This window comes from Rhinopithecus roxellana, chromosome 5, assembly GCF_007565055.1.
Source record: "Rhinopithecus roxellana isolate Shanxi Qingling chromosome 5, ASM756505v1, whole genome shotgun sequence".
Classification (NCBI taxonomy): domain Eukaryota; kingdom Metazoa; phylum Chordata; class Mammalia; order Primates; family Cercopithecidae; genus Rhinopithecus; species Rhinopithecus roxellana.
The window spans coordinates 152082359-152105418 of NC_044553.1; the positions used below are offsets into that span (position 1 = coordinate 152082359).

General features: G+C 41.9%; 1 protein-coding gene across 3 annotated transcripts in view; it reads left to right on the forward strand.

Moving 5' to 3' along the window:
- Positions 1-23060, forward strand: part of UNC79 (unc-79 homolog, NALCN channel complex subunit) — a 366916-nt gene that overhangs the window by 228399 nt on the left and 115457 nt on the right. For all 3 annotated transcript variants that reach the window (XM_010384517.2, XM_030930113.1, XM_030930114.1), the window contains 9 exons: positions 656-846; positions 1453-1576; positions 4153-4293; positions 6976-7197; positions 9302-9529; positions 11337-11478; positions 15671-15750; positions 15835-15983; positions 22134-22291. In XM_010384517.2, coding sequence (XP_010382819.1) covers positions 656-846; positions 1453-1576; positions 4153-4293; positions 6976-7197; positions 9302-9529; positions 11337-11478; positions 15671-15750; positions 15835-15983; positions 22134-22291 — 1435 coding nt within the window. The remainder of the gene's footprint in view (positions 1-655; positions 847-1452; positions 1577-4152; positions 4294-6975; positions 7198-9301; positions 9530-11336; positions 11479-15670; positions 15751-15834; positions 15984-22133; positions 22292-23060) is intronic.

A 23060-nucleotide genomic window follows, 5' to 3' on the forward strand; every position in this document is an offset into this window, starting at 1 on the left:
GATCTCTAACCTCAGGATTATGAACAACCTAAGTCTGTAAATTCATGATTTTAACCTTTTCCTGCTCTTAAAAATTAATATACTATCTTAATTAGTTTAAAAAGCCAGTCCTTTTTATTCACAGATTCAACTATCTTTAGAGTGTTCTTAGGAAAAAAATTGTGGCAGAGTATGCAGCATAGGGTAAAAAGAGCACTGTGTACTACCGTATTTCCTGTAATGAAAAATCTGCAGTACAAAGCATGCAGTAGTAGAAAACTGTGTTCTTCTGAAGCACAGGCGTAACATGCATGTTGTAATGGATTTATCAGACTTTAGGAATAAGAAAGCTCTAATAGTATGCTCATCCTGTTGGGAATAAATCTTTGGAATTTTAATTCACATGAAATTTGGAAAATCTACAGTAGAATCATCAAAAATTCAATCCGTAATCAATATTTGAGCCTATTGGTAACTATGTTTTCCTTTCTGTAACTGATGGATCCTGGTGGTTTGCTGTCTTACGAATCAATCTCACACTGAAGATTCTTGGCTGAGGACTCAGACATGATGGATTGTGGCCTTTCTCTGTACCCATTGCCTTAGGAAGTCCTTGAGTATAATTGTAACCAGTGTGTTTCATTCTTTTCCCCTGTGGGTGTGGAAACCCCTTCAGGTTGGTGGCTACTGGGATAAGTCCTGTAGCACAGTGACTCAGCTGAAGGAAGGTCTCAATCGAATCCTCTGCCTGATCCCCTATAATGTGATCAGTCAATCTGTCTGGGAGTGTATTATGCCGGAATGGCTGGAAGCCATCAGAACAGAAGTCCCAGATAATCAGTTAAAAGAATTCAGGGAAGTATTAAGGTGGGTAAGTAGTTTAATGAAATCACTGCAATTATAATCATACCTAATGTTTGTTGAGCATGTACTGTATGCCTGTCACCCTACTAAGCATTTTATATCATCTCATTTACTTTTTAACAACCCTGTAGAGAAACTTGAAGCCCCAACATGAAATAGCTGCAATACCTCAACCGAAGATGATTTGGCATTGTCCCAAAAAGATTTTGTTCTTGTGGAATAGTAAATAGATAAAAACAGATGTTTGCTTATTTTGAAATTTTCAGATATAATTATAATTGGTGGGATGTGGTGGGAAAGTGCAAAGGGAAACTGTTTTAGATGCTAGGGAGCAATGCTAATGCCTTAGAAATGCAATTCCTTCTGTTAAACCTAATATGAGGAAGAACAGTAATGTTATTAACAACCATATGAATTATTTATAAGACCTCTATTTCAATGACAAACTTCTCTTATAGTAAAGTGAAACATGCTGATAACAGTTCAGAACACAAACTAATCTAAAAGACTTGGCTTTCCAAATAGGGAATAGTTAGAATGACATTGGTGGCATTAGTACAACCCGATCTATGCCCATTGGTCATTTACTTGTGTTGCTCTGCTTTCCAGCAAAATGTTTGACATTGAACTCTGTCCTCTGCCTTTCTCAATGGAGGAGATGTTTGGTTTTATTAGTTGTCGGTTTACAGGATACCCCTCATCTGTGCAGGAGCAAGCTTTACTATGGCTTCATGTAAGTGAATAATACTTTCGATCATTTTAGGAAATAATTCTTAGCTTACAAGCTTTAGATTCCTGGGTCGAGGGGGTGGGAGTTGTAGCAAAGAGTTCATAAGTCCCTATGTTTGCCAAGAAAGAACATTTCCTATCCATAGATAAATGAGTAAATTTCAAATATATGTTGCTCTAGTTGTGGGTAATAACATATAAATATATAACTTGTGCAATAATATTACTGAATTCATAGTAGCTTGAGGTCCTTTTGTATTTTTCCATCAATGGCTATTAAAAGTATAATAGTTGTCTTGTGGGATTCTGCTAAATCTTTGATATTAAACAGGTCCTTTACTTGGAAAGATGGGGAAGGATTTAGTGACTAGTTCGTGCTGTTCTCTCAGCCTGGGATGACTTTCTCTTGTGTCTCTATTTGTGAACTCCAACCTACCTTTTAAAGTTCATCTCAAAAATTATCCCCTATGTGAAGTTTTCTGCTACTTCAAGCCCTCATCTGCCCAGGTTCTCTGTGTGAATTTGGTTCTATTTCTGTCTCACAGTTTTTGTCTCTCTCTCCACCTGATTACAACCTCCTGAGTACAAGGGCCAGGTCTTACTCATTTCTGTATTTATAAACCTCTTCATCCTCTCCTCCTAGAATATAGCACATGCTTTGTATTTAAAAGTGGATGTTCAGGGCTGGGTGCGGTGGCTTATGCCTGTAATCCCAGCATTTTGGGAGGCCGAGGTGGGTGGATCACAAGGTCAGGAATTCAAGACCAGCCTGGCCAAGATGGTGAAATCCTATCTGTACTAAAAATACAAAAAATTAGCCAGGCATGGTGGCGGGTACCTGTAATCCCAGCTACTTGGGAGGCTGAGGCAGAGAATTGCTTGAATCCAGGAGGCAGAGGTTTCAGTGAGCCCAGACCGCACCACTGCACTCCAGCCTGGACAACAGAGTGAGACTCTGTCTCAAAAAAAAAAAAAAAAAAAAGAAAGTGGATGTTCAATTAAAGTTTATTAAATTGACTTGAATACCTGATATGAAGTTTGGGCAGTTTTAGACAATGAGGACAGAATCAATGTTTAGGTTAACTACAGGTACAGATACATTTCTGTGTCATGCAAGGATAGGATTCCATAAGCTCTTCAAGTTGTAAAGATGCCTTTCTGGGTTCGAAACTGAAGAGCAATATTCTTCACATTTGACAAAGAGTAAAGAGACCATTTTTTAAAAAGTCAAAATTTGGGCCAGCTCGGTAGCTCACACCTGTAATCCCAGCACTTTGGGAGGCGAAGGTGAGTGGATCACTCGAGCTCAGGAGTTCAAGACCAGTCTGGCCAACATGGCCAAAGCCCATCTCTACAAAAAATACCAAAATTAGCTGGATGTGATGATGCATATCTGTAGTCCCAGCTACTTGGGAGGCTGAGCCAGGAGAATCTCTTGAGCCCAGGAGATCGAGGCTGCAATGAGCTATGATCAGGCCACTGCACTCCAGCCTGGGCAACAGAGTGAGACCCTGTCTCATAAAAAAAAAAAAAAAGTCAACTTTGGGATTTAGAATTTTAACCATTTATTCCCAAACGGATTTCAGTAAGGTAATTCTCCTTTTAAGAAAGCCAGTCTTCCTACAGATGGCTGGATGTTGCCTCAGTTACCCAGTTGCACAGCCCTTACACTGTTCTCCTTGGGGATGAGCCCATACAGCTTTGTCCCCCGTCTAGCTACAGCGGCAATATTTACACGTTTTACGTACTGGGCTTTCATCCAACCTTGATTTATAAGACAGAGTGCTGCAGCTGAAGGAGGTTTTCCAGCCTTGGTCTATTTGGAGGATAGAGTGGACACTATTAGAGGTTAGAGTTGAGGTTAGAGTTGACTCATTTATAATTAATTGTGGAAACACATGCAAGAGCTCCTGTGGGCCAGGCACTGGAATAGAAACTGGAATAAAAATGGGACCAGAAATAGTCCTTTCTGCATACTTCCTTTCTTTAAGCAGCTCTCAGTGGGAGGGATAGGATTAGATAATTAAACAGAAGAAAAAGTAATAATTGCTCTAATAAAGGTATATATAAAGGTCAAGAAAGCAGAGAACAGGGATGGATTAATTCTGTCTGAAGGAAGAAGGCATTTTTTTTTTCCAGAAAATTAATGACAGAGAAGGTGACTTGATTTGGGCCCAGACTGACACCAAGTTGTACCAGACAGCAAGATGGGATGGGTCATTGAGATCAGAGTGGGGATGGACTGGAGAAGCATTGCTAGTCCAGGAGAAAGGTGGGGACCTGAGGCACTAGCGGTGGGTATGGAGAGTGGGGGACAGCGTCAAGAGAAACTGAGAAGTGTTAGTAGAAAGAACATGGTGACCTGTTGGATGCTGGGGGTGAGGAAAGGAGAAAGTTCAATGATAACTTTGATTTTCTTAGTATGAAAATTGGAGGATGACTGTGTTGATAGAACACATGCAAGGCTAAATATCCTCATGGTCAATGATTTGCTTTGGAAAAAGAAGGCTAAATGTAGCTTTTTTGAGTTTTAAAATTTACATGTGTTTTTTGGGGGATATATGCCTTTTTTTCCCCTAGGTATTATCGGAGTTGGATATCATGGTTCCACTTCAACTCCTAATAAGTATGTTTTCTGATGGAGTTAATTCGGTCAAAGAGCTGGCAAATCAAAGAAAATCAAGAGTCAGTGAACTGGCGGGGAACCTTGCATCTCGAAGGGTAATTATTGCCACATTTGTTCTTGTCTTACTTTTAAAAATTTTGAAAACCCTTGTCAGTTATCCTAAGCCTGAAAGTACTGTCATAAGAAACCAAAAATGTGTTTTCCTCCCATCTTGCTGTGTTCATCTTTTAAGTGCATTAGATAGTCACATTTGTTTGGTATAGTATATAATCAGTAAGTTATTGAGTTTTCATTTTCTTTTTAATTGCTTTGAATTTTAGCTCTCTCCCTTGATGAAAAAGAGTAACTTTTTGGTAACATTCCATTTTTATGAGTCTCCTGCTGAATAAGAATTTTTTACCAGCTCCTAGGCAGATCAGTGCTTCACTTTGGGGGTAAGGAGTTTGGCAGAAGTTTGGATGATTTTTTTTCCTTGTCTTTTGGTAAGATACGATCAACTAGTGGTGAACGTGAGGGATGCTATCACTGTGAACCAACTGAGCCCACTTTCTTGACCCCTTTGCGTCACTGTAGATGAGAAAAGTCAACATAGTCTGGTCTAAAGTGTATACAAACTGCTGGACAGCTTTGATTATTTTTCTATGGAGGCCTGATAGAGTCTCTGCTGATGTGCTGCTGTTCTCAGGCCGTGAGCAGCTGTAGAAAGGTTGACTCTTATTGGATGGTTGGCAGTGGAGGCCTGATCGAGTCTCTGCTGATGTGCTGCTGTTCTCAGGCCGTGAGCAGCTGTAGAAAGGTTGACTCTTATTGGATGGTTGGCAGAAAATGTTCACCACTCTTTCCTTGTCAAGCCTCTCTACAAAATTTCCCCCACTGTATGCCACAGGCCTCCAGCCATTCCACCTGATATCTAGGGATTAAAAAATGGAACATGATTATGGGTTTGTATTCATCATTTTAAAGAATATCATTACTTATTTTGTCATCTGCCTGATAGGAACCAGCTGCCAACCATCTATACTTTATTTCTTTCTTCCGTAACCTTTAAGATGACATTCCTTTGTGTGGCACTTTATTCTGTGCAATGTGTTCACAATAAACAATATCACAGGGTTGTGTGAGGCAGCCAGGGAAGAACTCATTATCTTCATTTTACAACTGCCTAACCTGATGTTCAGTGAAGTGAAGTGATTTCCTACAGATAACACCATGAATGCTTGGGTATTCTGATTCCTAATGGGGTAATCTTCCTCTTTACCTTAAAAATGGTGTTTGAAGAGCTTTGTGGTGACCACAAAGGTTTTTAAGACAGAAAAATATCCTAGGTGATAGGTTCAGTCATATCCCAAACCTCAGCATCACTCAATATAACTTTGTAACAAACCTGCACATGTGTCCCCTGATTCTAAAATAAAAATTGAAAAAGAAAAAAAAGAGAGGGAAATATGATTTGAGAGTGATGTACAGATGTGTTAGTCAGGGTCCCGATTCAGAATTTATCCCACATAGTTTAAATGACAGACTTTAATGGAGATTCTTCCTATAGTGTTATGGGAAAGCTTAAAGGAGCTAAAGGAGCAGTACGGGTGGACAAGGCAATCAGAGTCCAGGAACAGTCCAGGAGAAAGTCCTTACACCCCCAGGGCTGAAGGAACAAGGGAGAGAGTTCCTGGAGTACCAAACAGGAGCTGAACTCTAAGAAAGGGCTGGTTGGAGAAGTTATGGAGTGCTAGAGATGCTCCCAGAGATGTAGCACCCAAGTGGGCAGGGAGAAGGGGAAATACTTCTGCCTCTCTCTCCTCCAGCTTTCAGGACTTCTGCTGGTGCCTCCCATTCACTGAACCCAGCCAGGTTTGGTGACTTATGCCTCTAATCCCAGCACTTCGGGAGCTGAAGTGGGAGGACTGCTTGAGTCCAGGAGTTAGAGACCAGCCTGGGCCACATAATGAGACCTTGTCTCTACAAAAAAATTTTCAAAAAATTAGCTGGACCTGGTGGTGCATGCCTGTAGTCCCAGCTACTTGGGAGGCTGAGGTGGGAGGATCGCTTGAGCCTGGGAGGTCGAGCCTGCAGTGAGCCATGATCATGCCACTGCACTCCAGCCTGGGCAAGAGAGCAAGACTCTGTCCCAAAACAAAACAATGACAAAAAAAATCCAAAGAATAAAAACCATTGACTTAACCCAGCTGGAAGCTAGGCAGCAAAGGAGCCAGAGGAGACTCAGTCCACGACTTCTTGGGCACAGAGTAGGGCCAAGGAGGTAGTGAAGTTCTGAGTGGGGGTTGAGTGGACAAATGGAGAATAACCAGTATAAAAGGTTTGTGATATATTGTTGACCCATAATAGTTTAATACTTGTAATCCCCAGAGACCATCTTTTAACCAATCGTGTCAATCTGAGATTCTGTGCTTCTGATTCTAAACATTATCTTGCAATATTTTACTTTTGTAAATTCTCATTTTCCAGGGTACAGTTTTCAGTATATTCAAACAATCTGGTCTAAATGGACATGTTTGATGGGGTGAAAAATGTAATGGCAGATGCCTTCATTCTTCAGCATGTTGATGTCACTTCCTGACAACTAGGAAGTTTGAGTGGTTTTATTTTTTGTTTTTATATATTGAGAGACTCCTTAGTATTTGGAGGTACTAATGCCATCGGTTAAGGAAGGAAATAAGTGTGACAGTTGGAAATACCTTCCATAGAGTCCCCAAATATTTTACACAGCCATTTGAGCTTCTGTGAATTCATTTCTGTGTTGCCATTCTTTCTTGTAGGTGAGTGTTGCCTCTGATCCTGGTCGACGAGTTCAGCACAATATGCTCAGTCCATTTCATAGTCCTTTCCAGAGTCCGTTTCGGAGTCCTATGCGTAGTCCGTTTCGTAGCCCTTTCAAGAATTTTGGACACCCAGGAGGAAGGACTATTGACTTTGATTGTGAAGATGATGAAATGAATCTAAATTGTTTCATCCTCATGTTTGATCTTCTCCTGAAGCAGGTAGCTGAAGCATGAGCTTCCTTTAGTTCAGAGGTGAAGAATGAGAGAAAGCGTTGTACAGCAGTTCTTTCCATGTGTTGGGCATCTCCACACTTAACCGAAATGATGCAGCATCACCCAAGACCTTTTGCAAACTCCTTTGGGGATTTCCCAGAGAGTCTGAAAACTACTTATGTGAATATCTGCAGTGGTGGTGACATATGAGAATGGATTGAATTTTAGAAACACCCTAGCGTCATTAGAATTGATTCTGTTAACTAAATTGCAGGAACAAAAAGTATGATACTATTGTTGGGAGGGGCAAGGTACAACTCTATAGTGATGAAGCTAATTTTAATATATTTTATACATTGATGTTTAAAGTTAATTTTAAAAGAGAAGTTAAAAAGGTTTTGATGAGAACATTTCTTTTTAACCTTTTATTTTGAAACAATTTCAGATTTGCAGAACAGTTACAAGAATACTATAAAGAATTTCCAAATACTCCTCCCTGCAATTCTCCAGATGTGAACATTTACCACATCTGCTTCTCTCTCTTTCTCTGCATGTGTATGCATTTATTTTTTAATAGATTGTTTGAGACTAAATTGCAGACATGATGTCCTTTTATCTCTGAACACTTCAGAGTGTATTTTCTAAAAACTAAGGACATTCTCTTACATAAACATAGTACAGTTATCAAAATCAGGAAATTAATATTGTTGTAGTACTACTATATAACTTACAGAAATTATTAATGTTAAAAATTGATATAATAATAGTAATATCTTTATAGCAAGAGAAGAAAGCCTGGCTTTGATTAAGGAACAATCTAGAAGCACTCATTGCAATTATATGTACTGTTTCCTTTGTCTTCTTTAATCTAGGACAGCTCCTCCATCTTTATCTTTCACATCCTTGACTTTTTAAAAAAAAATTTTTTTAAATTTTTGTGGGTACCTCGTGGGTGTCTATACTTATGGGGCCTTGGCATTTTTGAAGAGTATAGTCTGGTTATTTTGTGGACTCTCCCTCGATTTGAGTTTGCCTGATGCTTCCTTATGAATTAATTTGGGTCATGCATTTTTTGGTAGGAAGACCACAGATGTGATGTTACATCCTTTGTAATGCATCATGTCAGCAGGCGTAAGATATAATAATGTCCCATTACTGCGATGATAACGTCAGTCACCTTAACCAAGTGACCAAAATCTGTAAGATTTTTCTGTGATAAAGTCACTATTTTCCCTTTTGTAACTAATAAGTAATTTGTAAATACCTTATGGATTTCCTATTTATTTATCAGACTTTCATCCACTAGTTTTAGCATCAATGGATGATTCATCAATTATTACTATCATGACAGTCAAGTGATAATTTTCCAATTCCATCATTTCTTCTAAATGTATTCGCCGGTACTCTACTGATGGAATAGTTTCTCCTTCTTTCCCATTTATGTGTTTATTTATTTATCTACTTACTCCCGCAGTGCCCATGGATTTTTATGTTATTTGTTGAGTTATAATCTGTCACTGTGATTCTGTATCTTGATGCTCGTGTTCCACAATTGGCCAGTGGGAATCTTTTCAAGCTGGCTCCTGTGTTCTTTTGGCACGTCCACATCATTCCGTGAACTCTTCCTTAATTTCTGGTGCGACAAGATGTTCCGGGCTCATCTTATATTTTCCTAGCCCCAGCCCTGGAATTCAGCCATTTCTCCAAGGAGCCCTGGTTCCTTTTAGCAGCTCATGGTATTTAGAAACCAAGATCTGGACTCTAGGTGAGGAGGAGCATTTTTCAAATGTGTAAAATCTCACAAACCGATGAGCCAAAAACAACAACAGCTCTCTTTTAAATGTCCTATGTGATTTTTAAAATAATTCTGATTGCTTCGTCTTGTGTTTATATTCCTTCTAGAAAAACCCATGGACAGCAATGTATATTCATGGTCTTGAAGCCTATATTGTCTTTAAACAATTCAATATTGCTGTCAGTTAGTGAAAATTATCCCCAAGTAGTGTGCCAATGGAATATTGGACAAATGGATCAAACTCCTTCTTCTTCTTCTTCTTTTTTTTTTTCCTGTGTGTGTGTGTGTGTGTGTCCTTTTTTCGATGTCTTTCAGATGGAGTTACAAGATGATGGAATCACGATGGGTTTAGAGCACAGCTTATCAAAGGATATTATTTCTATTATAAACAATGTCTTCCAAGCCCCCTGGGGGGGATCCCACACCTGCCAGAAGGACGAAAAAGCAATCGAGTGCAACTTATGTCAGTCTAGTATCCTCTGCTATCAGCTTGCTTGTGAACTCCTGGAGAGACTAGCTCCCAAAGAAGAAAGCCGGCTGGTGGTAAGCAGTTGAAGAAACAAGATGACCCATGTATAATATCATTAAAGACTGCAGTAGCTGATGTAATGGAGTCTTCCTCCAGCATCATCTTAGACTCCATGCTGGGTTGTACGTGAGACTATGTTAAAAGAAACTTTTCCCATTGCTTCTGCCAACTCAGGCTCTTGGAAAGGGATACAAACTGGAGCCACACTATACAGAATTCTATTAAGTGGCTTGAGTGAGGGTTGTAGTGCCTCCATTCATATGGTTTCATGCATTACTAGTATTCTTGAAAGAACTTTTATCACAAAGTTATATTACAAAGTTTAAGTGACAATGAATACTGTAGATTTTTTTTTTTTTTTTTTTTTTTTTTTTTGAGAGAGTATCTCACTCTGTCTCCTAGGCTGGAGTGCAGTGGCTCAGTCATGCTCACTGCAACCTTTGCCTCCTAGGCTCAGGTGATTCTCCCACCTCAGCCCCCCAAGCAGCTGGGACTACAGGCACCCACTACCATGCCTGGCTAATTTTTAAATTATTTTTTGTGGAGACGGGGTTTTGCCATGTTGCCCAGTTGATCTTGAACTCCTGAGCTCAAGTGATTCACCCTCCTCGGCCTCCCAAAGTGCTGGGATTACAGGTGTGAGCCACCACACCTGGCCAAATGTATGCATTTTTAAATTGTTTCTCCAGCTAGCTGTTGACAGACACTTGGGTTGCCATAACTTGCTGTCTGTAACTCACATGTTATAGCAGTTTCTCGCTCCTAAAAATTTGACTACCCTGGACAAGCAGTATTTGTGTCTTTAAATTTTTTAAAATTTATTTATTTATTATTATTATTATTATTATTATTATTATTATTATTATTATTTTTAGAGATAGGGTCTTGCCCTGTCACCTAGGAGTGCAGTGGTGGGATCATGAATAGCTGCAGCCTTGAACTCCTGAGTTTAAGGGATCCTCCCACCTCAGCCTCCTGGGTAACTGGGCACAGGCATGCCACCATGCTTGGATAATTTAAAACATTGTTTTAGAGATGAGGTCTCACTGTGTTGCCCAGGCTGGTCTCAAATCCTGCCCTCAAGCAATCCTCCTGCCTCAGCCTCCCAAAGCACTGGGATTCCAGGCATGAACCAGTGCACCTGGCCAGTATTTGCATCTTGTTTTTTGAGATGGAGTCTTGCTCTGTCGCCCAGGCTGATGTGCAGTGGTGTGATCTCAGCTCACTGCAGCCTCCACCTCCTAGGTTCAAGCGATTCTCCTGCCTCAGCCTCCCTAGTAGCTGGGATTACAGGTGTGTGCCACCATGCCCGGCTAATTTCTGTATTTTTAGTAGAGACGGGGTTTCACCATGTTGGTCAGCCTGGACTCGAACTCCTGACCTTGTGATCCGCCCACCTCGGCCTCCCAAAGTGCTGGGATTATAGGCGTGAGCCACGGTGCCCAGTCATTTGCATCTTAATATAGCTCTGTGAACCCCTTATTATTCCTTCCTAATTAAGTCCTGTTATTGAATAACATGCACATGGCTGGGAGTGACTTGAGGTGAGAAAGCAGGCCTAGGAAGATTTAATGATGTTTTTGATCTTCTATATATATTTGAAGTGAAAGAAAATGTTTCAGCAATAGCGGATAGAGCTTTCTTTTCACTGTTCTGGCAATAAGCTCGAGGTCTTTTGGGGTGTGGTGCCTTGGCCTCTGGCCTCAGCAGCATGGGGCCCAGGACACAGCAGGTGTGCAGTCCAGCTTTGCTGAGCTGAGCAAACTGTTCCTGACACCCCTCCAGGGCTGCTTACCTGGCTGCCTGTCCTGTTTATTTCAGGAGCCCACAGACAGCCTTGAGGATAGCCTCCTTTCTTCCAGACCAGAGTTTATCATAGGCCCTGAAGGGGAGGAGGAGGAGAATCCTTCAAGCAAGCATGGGGAGAACCCAGGCAATCGCACGGAGCCTGTGGAACGTGCTGGTAGGTGTGATCTGACTGCTGGGGAGTGTACTGTGTGCACAGGGCCTGATGTTCAAATCACTGGGTTCTTGGTTTAATATCGACTTGGGCAAATTCAGACGTGGTTTCCTTAGTATAGACTTGTGCAGAGGAACATTTCCCAGCAGATTATAAAGTGAACAGATCCATTACAGTTCCCATAGAACCCAGTTCCCTGAGCATCTTTCTGGCAGTAGGTGCCAGTTTTCAATAAAAACTCATCGCCTCCCTACTTACAATGCATGCTGTTCTCTGTGGACCAAGGCTAGGCGCTGACAATCTTGACAGCCACTCAGGGCATCTGGCCAAAGCAGACTGTTTTTGGATAGAAGAATGGGGCTCTGGCGGTTGGGCTGTGCAGGTTGAGCTTGGAGGCTACTTTGTTGGCTCTTAGCTGGGTCTGGGGAGTGGCCTCTTTGTCATTTGTCTCAAGGTTCTTGGGTGGATGCAATGGGGGCAAGCGAGATGGCAGACATGCTCAGGAATCGTACTCTAGCTCCTTTCACATGACGGCATTTAGGGATTTCAGGATGTGACCCCACGTGCCTCTGGGAAAGCCTGATTTCTAGCTCTGGATGGTGGCACTCTGGGGATCTATATGAGACCTGGGCAGATCTGGGCAGCTTTTCAATCTTCCTGCATCCATGATCTGAAAGAGTTGGAATAGCTTGCTCCTGTTTGGGCACAGTGGCTCACGCCTGTAATCCCAGCATTTTGGGAGGCTGAGGCAGGTGGATCACCTGAGGTCGGGAGCTCAAGACCAACCTGACCAACATGGAGAAACCCTGTCTCTACTAAAAATACAAAATTAGCCAAGCGTGGTGGCTCATGCCTGCAATCCCAGCTGCTTTGGAGACTGAGGCAGGAGAATCACTTGAACTGGGGAGGCGGAGGTTGCAGTGAGCCGAGATCGCGCCATTGTGCTCTAACCTGGGCAATAAGAGTGAAACTCTGCTCAAAAAAAAAAAAAAGCTTGCTCCTGGAAGCCCACTCCAGTATCGGGAGGCATGGGCTTGGCATCATTCCTTCAATGAGCAGCAGATATTATTAGGGGACTGTTTTCTGGGGTTCATTGCAACTGTGGAGGTGTCTTATTCAGACGAAAGTAACCCTACAAAATCTTTGGTCAGAACTAACTGCTTCTCCATGGATCATATGAACAGTGAATTGTGTATGAATATCTCAGCTCACACTATTTCATGTCATAAACCTTAGAATTTGAAGGAATACCTGAGATTGTCTGGTTCTCTGGTTTTCAGTGTGCATTTCTTGGAGCTGTAAAGGCTCGGTGTGATTTCTTTTGGAACATCCTCAATTGGGGCAACCCCTGGGGGAAAGAGGAGGGCAAAATATAAAGACCCAGCAGGCTCCCCACCTTGCTTCTGCCAGATTACTCCGACGACTTGATGCTCTCTTTCGTATGTTGGAGTTCTTTTTTTTTTTTTTTTTTTTTTTTGAGATGGAGTCTTGCTCTGTCATTCAGGCTGGAGTGCAGGAGAGCGCGATCACGGCTCACTCCAGCCTTGGCCTCCCGGGCTCAAGCAGTCCTCCCACCTCAGCCTCCCGAGTAGTTGGGACCACAGACATGCTCCACCATGCCCAGCTAATTTTTTAAAACTTTTTGTAGAGATGGGGTTTTGCCATGTTGCTCAGGCTGTTCTCAAACTCCTAGGCTCAAGCGATCCACCCGTCTCAGCCTCCCAAAGTGCTGGGATTACAGCGTGAGCCACAGCACCCAGCCATGTGTTAGAATTCTAAGATTTTCTGTAAACAAAATATTCTGCAGAAAAGAAGTTTACAATCTGCTGATCCAGTTTATTTAGGCTTTGCACTTGGCAGATGAGGAAAATAAATCCCAGATGGGTTAAATGACTTGCCCCTGGTCATGTCACTCCTACTATTCATTCACAATTTGTACTTCATATTTCACATGATTCCAGAGCTGTAACGGAACATCGGAGTCACTGAGAAGCAGAAACACAAGCAAAAGCTCCACTCCCCAGCTCCAAGTCTGGGTATCCCTGGGATGGGGACCTGAGAATTGGAAACAACTAATTAATGGCAGAGTTGGGGCTAGAACTCAGGTCTTCTAGTTTAGTTTAGGATTAATTAACTTGTTTTAGGTGCTGCAGCAGCCAGGGCCCAGGCCTACAGTTATGTTTCTTTCAAGCATTCATACCTAAGGAAGCTAGGACTTCACACATGATCCAATAGCCTATCTTCTTTCTATGCAAATACATTTTTTAAACCTAAGCTTGCACACAGATCAATTAACTGCTGCTTTTATTTCTATGTAATATTGTATTGGAACAGTGGTTGAAACTAAGCAGTTTCTTTTTTCTTTTCTTTTTTTTTTGAGACAGGGTCTTACTCTGTTGCCCAGGCCAGAGTGCAGTGGTGTGATCTCGGCTCACTGCAACGTCCACCTCCCAGGTTCAAGCAATTCTCATGTCTCAGCTTCCTGAGTAGCTGGGACTACAGGCGCCCGCCACCATGCCCAACTAATTTTTTTTTTTTGAGACGGGTTTTGTCATGTTGTTCAGGCTGGTCTCGAACTCCTGACCTCAAGTGATCCACCCACCTCAGCCTCCCAAAGTGCTAGGATTACAGGTGTGAGCCACTGTACTTGGCCAGCAATTTATTTTTAAATGTTTTTCTTTTCCTTGCTGAATTGTTATACAGTCCACTTATTAAAACACATGCTTTGTTCTCCCCTGCATGCTCCTCCAGGCTCCTGTGGCAGCTTTAGCCTCTTTTCCTGGTCAGGCTCTCTGCTGTCTTGCAGGATGCAGTTATAAATTGTCTCCTCAGGAGAGCCCCTCTTCTCTTTCTTCCAAGACCAGGGTTCCCTGCTGTTCAGAGCCTCCCTCCTGCTTCTGCTCTGCGGGCCTTCAGGTGGTGATCTGGAGCTCTCCTGTCCTAGAATTCAGGGGTGCTCTGTCGACATGTGTTCAGAGGCTTCCCCTCCCTTCTAGTGTGTTTCCCTTTTTCCCATCTTGAGGCCTGGCCCCTATTTCCTATAGCGGTCAGATATGTCCAGCACCAAAAATGTACTGAAAATGTTCACATCAAACAAAACAGTCAAGTACTTATGACAAGCATTTAAAATACATTCAGGCGAGAGATTCCCAATGGACTTTTCAGTATCTAGACCAAGAGAATTTGACTGCCATTGCCTCTGATCCTAGGGATTGCCAAAACGTGTAATGGTGATTTTAACACATTCTGCATTAGTTTCTGCATCTGGTTAACTTGTGAATTCTTTTCTCTAGCATGCCTCACGTATAATATATTGCTGCCCCCAGTATGGGGGCAAAAGTTTTAGAGATCCTCACGAGAGGGTGAAAATAATGAGTAGTTGTTCTCATCTGAATATGTTCAGCTGTTTCAAAATGCACCTCTTTTTGTGAGAATCCATGGGATAAACCCCTTTAATTGGTAGTACAACTTGAACAACTCTCTATCTCTCTCTTTTTTTGAGACTGAGTCTTGCTCTATCGCCCAGGCTGGAGTGCAGTGGCACGGTATTAGCTCACTGCAACCTCCACCCTCGTGGGTTCAAGTGATTCTCGTGCCTCGGCCCTCAAGTAGCTGTGATTACAGGTGCCCACCACCACACCCGGCTAATTTTTCTATTTTTAGTAGAACGGGTTTCACCATATTGGCCAGGCTGGTCTTGAACTCCTGACCTCAAGTGATTCACCTGCCTTGGCCTCCCAAAGTGCTGGGATTACAGGCATGAGCCACCGCGCCTGGCCGAACACCTCTCATACCTGCATATCTCCCTTCCAGTTAGGAAGGCATAGCTAGCCAGGTTCCAAGTCCCTTCAGGGAGCAACAGAACTAACAGAACTAGCAGCACTGTGCAGTCCATCATGTATGCAGATGTCTCTGGGTAGGGGTAGCTCCAGGGAGCCAAAAACATCTGAATTCATGAGGGACTGCATGGTGGAAAATGGAAACTGAGAATTCTCAATTCAGAAGATTTTCTGCACTAGTATCATAGCAGGGATATATGCTAATTTGGAGAGCAAACAAAAACATTGCTCAAACAATGTTGCATATATTCTATGTCAATTTGTTACTCCTGTTGGTTTTTATGATCTTGATAAATTGATGAATGATGGGAGAAATGAAGAGTTAGCCTAATTTTTGTGTAATTATTTCTTCACAGCAGTAAAGAATGATACTGAAAGAAAATTTTGCTACCAACAGCTTCCAGTAACATTGAGACTAATATATACCATTTTCCAGGTATATTTTCTGATGTCTTTGAATACTTGGCTTGGTAGCATTACTGTTTTGGATAACTTAGTAACCATGTGGTTTTTTGTATAGGAAATGGCTAAGTTTGAAGAGCCAGACATTCTTTTTAATATGCTCAATTGCCTGAAGATTCTTTGTCTGCATGGAGAGTGTTTATACATTGCCAGAAAAGATCACCCTCAATTTTTAGCCTACATTCAGGACCATATGTTGATTGCAAGGTATGTCTTCCTAATGGTTTATTTTGCTTGTTTATATATTAAGCTTTAGTTGTGAAAATTCAATTTGATTAAGATTTACTGGCTTGTTTGGGTTATTTTTCGAGCCAGGACAGCTCGATTTGCCTATAACTACTTTTATTTTCCTTTTTTAGTCTAATTTAAAAGTACGTTAATACAAGGAATGGTAATTTCCATTTGCCAGATACTGAATAAATAGAAAAGTTAAAGTAAAAATTGTTTTATGCCTTTCACTTGTTAGATGGCTTAAGAATATCAAAAATATAGAAAAATGCCCAAAAAATGTTAATATTTACCTAGTATAATTAAGTAAGTACTTACCTACCTTCTTACTTAAAATAGAACTGCTAATAGATATCTAAATCTCTCCATATGCTATCTGATAAGTTAGTTTTTAGAGACTGGTGAGACATTTGGAAAATTATAATAAAACGTTACCCTAGATTTACAGTGTTTTTCCTCCTGAAAACCTTAAAATAACTCTTGCAATCTTCCTGGAAATAAATCAGAAACATCCTTATTTTATATGTATGAGAATGAGTCAGTAAAAAAGGAAAAGATTGGTTCAGGTTAGATGACAAATCACGTTGAGGCTCTATCTTTCTTTACTCATTTTGTTTATTTATTTATTATTCATTCAACAAATATGAGGGCTTATTGTATACATTCTTGTTCTAGGTATTTAGGGAATTTGCAATCTAGTTTGGAAGGGGTGAATTCTATATAGAGAAAAGGTGACCATATAATTTAGTATTCAAATTTGTCTACGTTTGAGAGTGAAGAGAGCTGGTCTTCATAATAACCCCGGGAGGATGAATATAAACTCGACAGTCTTGGTTAAACTAAGATTCATATTCATGTATGTATACGTCACTGTCAATCCAAGGGAATGTGATAAAATGACTGCTTGATACAGCTCAAAGGTGGGAGAGAGCATTTCTGGATGAATAATGAAGGATGAAAGGCTCTGGAGACAATACCGCTTGAATGGGCATTGAGATAACGACAGAATTTTCATTGGTAGAGATTTGAGATGGGTGGGACATGTTGTAAAACTTGGGAATGTCAAGAGCAAACAGATGGGAGAGTTGGAAAGAAGGGACCAGAAATGAGCAGGGCATACTTGGGGGATACCAAAGCTTTACTTTATTTTTATTTTTATTTTTTGCTGGATGCTGTGAATGTAAGGGAGTGATGGAAAATGAGGCTGGAGAAGTAGGTTGGGACCCAGGTATGTAGGGCCTTGAAGATAGGGATTTTATTTAATGATGTTTGGAGATCCATGGAAGACCTTAAAATAGAGTCAGAGGTGTGCTTTACTAGAATGAGTATGGAGAAAAGAGAGATTTTTGGAAACACCCAAATTTAAGAGAATGCTAAGAGCACATTGCAAAGGCGTACTGAATATAAACACACAACGCAGAACTTTCTTCTGAAAGGTTTGTTAGAAGAGGAAAGGAAACATCTGATACTTAGAGAGAAAAGGGAGTAGACATTAAGGATTTTTGGGATAAAAAAAATCTGAATGGCCAGGCGCAATGGCTCATGCCTGTAATCCCAGCAGTTTGGGAGGCTGAGGCAGGCGGATCATGAGGTCAGCAGATTGAGACCATCCTGGCTAACACAGTGAAATCCCGTCTCTACTAAAAATACAGAAAAATTAGCCGGGCGAGGTGGCGGGCACCTGTAGTCCCAGCTACTCGGGAGGCTGAGGCAGGAGAATGGCATGAACCCGGGAAGCAGAGCTTGCAGTGAGCCGAGATCGCGCCACTGCCCTCCAGTCTGGGCAACAGAGCGAGACTCCGTCTCAAAAAAAAAAAAAAAAAAAAAAAAAAAAAGAATATCTGAACATATTTATGGTCAGTGGGAAAGGGCCAGAGAAAGTAAACAGTTAGTGGGTCCAAGTTTTGGCAGGCAGGAGAGTGTGCGATCAAGAACAAAGGGTCGGGTGGAAAACAGGAAGAATACCCTTTCCTTTGAAAGAAGATACATTTTGAGGAAAAGAGAACGTGTTAAGGAGAGTTTATGACAGCTGACTTAAGCCTTAAGAATATTAGGTGTTGATGTCTTCTCCTGAGAGGGGGATGATAAACATTGTATTGGGAGCTTCAGGAACATGGAAAAGAGTACGAGACAGCCTACATGAGGACAGCACGCAGGCTTTAGGGTTCGGCTGAGGTTAGCTAGCACCAGTTTGCAGTGGACCAAGTTAGTAGGGATTTGGGTTTCTTTTCCTCCGGTGCTCAGCGGCTTAGGAGTGGATGAGAGCAAATGGGCAAAGGGTTTATTCAGGACCGGGGACTGGTGATATGGTTATGATGGAAGCTCAGAAGGATGAGGTTTCCAGAGTGATGAAACGGTTGTCTCTGGAATCCATTCTACGACTGGATGCAGATGAAGCCGAAGAATTGATATTTGGGAGAGGAGTGTGGAGAAGAGGGCGGAGGAGTCTCAGTCAGGATGGGCTGGGGGATGGGGGGAAGTTGGGTGTTCTCAGCCTTATAGAGGGGAGGTCAGCGTCTCATTCAGCAGAGTAAAGACAGAGGCCACTGGGGATGAGGAGGTGTGAATGAAACCGGGGCTTGATCCACTGACGGCATCTGCAGAGGCCTACTTGAGGAGCAAGACTGAGCTAGGTGCCTAACTGACCAAAGAATTGGGAGAGGACCCTGTGCATCAATGTCATGGGTTTCAAAAGAAAGAGGCTGCTAAGAGGAGGCCTGGAGGAAGTCTTGGGAAGCGAGGGTCATTTGGCCCAGTGAAGACAGACTCATTGAGACTCTGGACTCTCAAGAGAAAATCTTAAGGCCAGGCACAGTGGCTTATCCCTGTAATTCCAGCATGTCAGAAAATGGAGGGAACAGTGTGAAGTTCGAGACCATCAGCAGATCTGGATGAAAGGAGTGCAGGAATGGGGCTGAGAGTTAGGCAGACACTCCACGAATTCAACATGGGAATACAAAATGGACATTTTTTTTTTTTATCGTGAAAGCAACCCACCAGAATGTACACGTACCAAATGGACTGTTAGTACCACGGGACCACCCACTCGGCCTTTGGGGTCCATAGTCCAGGCTGTCTCCTTAAAGGGCCAGATTTTCTCCGCAAAGTGCCACCCTGACACAAAAACCATGATGGACAATGAAAGGACCTGTGGAAAAGATGCTCTGCTTCTTTCCAAACAAGTCTGCCCTAGAGAGCTGGGAAAGCTGAATGGGACTGACTGAATCCTGGGTTTTGTCATGGAAATGGTTTTCTAGCAGGGCTGCCTGGTTTTCATTCTTCAACTAAACCGGAAGTTCCATGAGGGCACAAATTATGTCTTCTTTTTCCTTTGCACTCTTCCTAGGGCCTATTGTGTGCTCTGGAAGCATCATCATCCTTGTCATCATGATGGTGGTAGCAGCTTGAGGTTTCTGCATACCTACTAAGTGCCATGCTTTCTGCACATCTCATTTAATACAGCCCACACTGGGAGGACACGAAGGTTTAGAGAATTTGCGTGTGGTTACACAGCTCATGAATGGCAGGGTTGGGATGAGATCCCTATTTGTCTGACTTCCACTATTTGGATGAAGCATACGGCGTTTAAAAAATCACTCCTTTTCATTCTATAGCTCTGTATGCCTTCTGAAAAACAGCCAACTGGAGTGGCTCGTACCTCCATATGTTCTCTGTAAAATGGAGATGGCACGTGTCACTCTTCCCCTCTCTTACCAGTGCAGCATGAGCTTTGTAAAGTCACAAATACAGGTGACCCTTGAACGTAAAAACGGGGAGGTACAAATGCTGACCCCTTTGCAGTTGAAAATCTGTGTCTAACTTTTCTCTTCCCCAAAACTTAACCTCTAATAGCTTCCTGTTGACCGGAAGCCTTGTGATAACATAAAGAGCTGATTAACACATATTTTGTATGTTTTATGCATTATTTATTGTATTCTTACAATAAAATAAGCCAGAGAAAAGAAAATGTTATTGAGAAAATCATAAGGAAAATGCATTTACAGTACCATACTGTGTTTATCAATACCGTAAGTTTATGCCATCTGTTTACAAGATGAATTGTGTATTTGAAAGGGTGAGCAGCTGCAGCTGCAGACTTCAAGCTATGGTACATATCAAGCAATTCAACTTTTCTTAGTAATGTTGTGACTTTCGTTTGCTTTCTGGGAGCACTTCCAGCATCACTAGTGGCACTTTGTATGGGACCCATGGTGCTATTCAAGGTTTATGGTATTGCACTAAACACAATGAAAAAGACACGAGAAGTGCGAGGAATCACTTTTTACTGTGATTTGCAATTTACTGGAGAGAGGAACTGCTCACACAGAGAGACAACACTTGAGCTCACCTGTATAGCAACAGGAGATGGCCACAAAATTATTACCGTAGTACAGTGTGTACCACAGTTGGTTTTATGCAGTTATGATTTCATACTGCATCTTTACATTTGCTTAACATTCCTCTCCACTGTGAATGGTGCCATGTATGGTCTGTAAATGTTTGTGTAAGTTTTTATAAATCTTAACTTTTTATAATAGATTCATATATAATTTATAGTAGTAAATGTTAAAATAGACTAGTAACTACATATATTTTATACATTCATGACACAACTTTTTTTTTTTTTGAGATGGGAGTCTCACTCTATCTCCCAGGCTGGAGTGCAGTGGCGCGATCTTGGCTCACTGCAAGCTTCGCCTCCCGGGTTCACGCCATTCTTCTGCCTCAGCCTCCCAAGTAGCTGGGACTACAGGTGCCCACCACCACGCCCAGCTAATTTTTTTGTATTTTCAGTAGAAACAGGGTTTCACCGTGTTAGCCAGGATGGTCTCAATCTCCTGACCTCGTGATTCATCCGCCTTGGCCTCCCAAAGTGCTGGGATTACAGGCGTGAGCCACCACGCCTGGCTGACATAAATTTTCCTTAAATTTTTTCACTGTTTTTAGGCTACATGGTACCTCTGTGAACTTTTTAAAATTGTTGCAAATCTCCTAAAAAATTCAATATGTTTACTGAAAACAATCCATGTGTAAGTGGACCTGTACATACAGTTCAAACCTGTGTTGTTCAAGGGTCAACTATAGTTTTGATTCTGATATTGACTCTGGAGTCAAATAGAAAACAAAACAAAACAATAACAAAAACAACCAAAAGGCATACTTTAAATAATTGAAAAAAATGGAAACAATAATGTATTATTACTAAAATACATTGTATTCAGAATTATTCCCGTAGAACTTGATAGGAACTTAGCTGAAACTTGCTAAGGTGCCAGATGTTATCAGAGATCTCTTTCTCTGTCTTTTCCTCCTCCCCTTTCTCACTCCCTCCCCATCTCTTAGCCCAGCTCTGGCTTGGCTTCTGGAATGGAACTAAGTGTTGGCTTCTCAGTTAAGTGCAGGCTGTCCCTGTGAGATGGGAAGGAGGGTCATTGGCAGCTGCAGGCTGACATTGCCCTTTGTTCCTGAGGTTTCAGAAGGAGAGACAGCCTCTCTCTTCCAGAGTGCATATCAGTCCCTGAAATAAGAGTTCAGTTATTCCCATGCTTTGGTCATATACCTTCTCCTAGTTAATCACTTTATTCAGGGTGTTGACGTTCTTTGATCAGCCTGTTTGTGTTCCCCCTTGTGATAGAGAAGGTTGGGGAGCTTGACTGACGAACTGTCTTTCTTGGAGAGGCTGTTATTAAGAGAAAAAGAGTTGTTCTTTGACATCATAAGAGGCTGGGCAGGCCAAACCAACCAAACTTCCCAGATGCTCACTGTAAGAAAATGTTTAAAAATCACGTATTACTCCATCATCCTAACATAACGAATTTTGACTTTGTGTATTACTGAACAGTCATTTATTTATATTGTTCACTTATATTACTGAATTTACATTATGCAGATTTTTAAGTTATAAAATGTAATGTTAAGTAAAAGTGTTTTTCTCTAGTGTCACGTTAAGAGGACAGAGCGTAGGAAATGTCTATCAGAGGATTATCCTCTCGTGGATGAGTGTAATTTCACCAAAAGCACCCCTACCCACCGCCTCGTAACTATGCTTGCCGTAAATTAAGAGGACAGGATCTTTTTCTGGAAAGGTTCTGATAACTGTCACCACTTTGCTTCTCCTTGATTCCCTAGCCTGTGGAGGGTCGTCAAATCCGAGTTCTCTCAGCTGTCTTCACTGGCAGTTCCTCTTCTCCTCCATGCTCTGTCACTTCCTCATGGTGCTGACATCTTCTGGACAATCATAAATGGCAGTTTCAACAGCAAAGACTGGAAGATGAGGTTTGAAGCAGGTACCTCGGTGTTAGCTTAAAATTCATTCTGGGTCACACGGTACACATCTTTTTTGTCATGGTATCTTTTTGGGCACCTTCTTTCTTGTCCTTTCTTTTTAAAAGGCATTCTCCTGCTTGCTGGTCTCCTTTGGGGGTTCTGCTTTGAGCTTCCTCTCTAAAATAACAGCATTTTGCAGAGTTGTCCTTAGGAAGGGTGGTCCTGTCTGGGTTTGCGTTGGACAGACCCAGCTTATGCCTGTTACCCAAGTGTAAAGATTAACTGCACCCATGTTTACTCCTAAACAGGCACTGGCTTGGATGCAGTCAACCTGTGAGTTTACTTGCATCAGAGTTACTGGGAATATTTGTTAAGATGCACATTATCTGGCCACATCCTAGAGCTACTGAATCAGAATCTCAGTGGGAGGTGGGGGTGATGCCAGAAATTGAGATTTTTTTTTTTTTTTTTTTTTTTTGAGACAGAGTCTTGCTGTGTCACCCAGGCTGAAGTGTGGTGGCACGATCTCGGCTCACTGCAACCTCTGCCTCCTGAGTTCAAGTGATTCTTGTGCCTCAGCCTCCCAAGTAGCTGGGACTACAGGTGCATGCAACCACACCAGGCTAATTTTTTTATTTTTAGTAGAGACAAGGTTTCAACATGTTGACCAGGCTGGTCTTGAACTCCTGACCTCAGGTGATCTGCCCACCTTGACCTCCCAAAGTGGTGGGATTATGGACATGAGCCACTGTGCCGGGGCAGAAATTGAGATTTTTAGTAAGAGGTTCG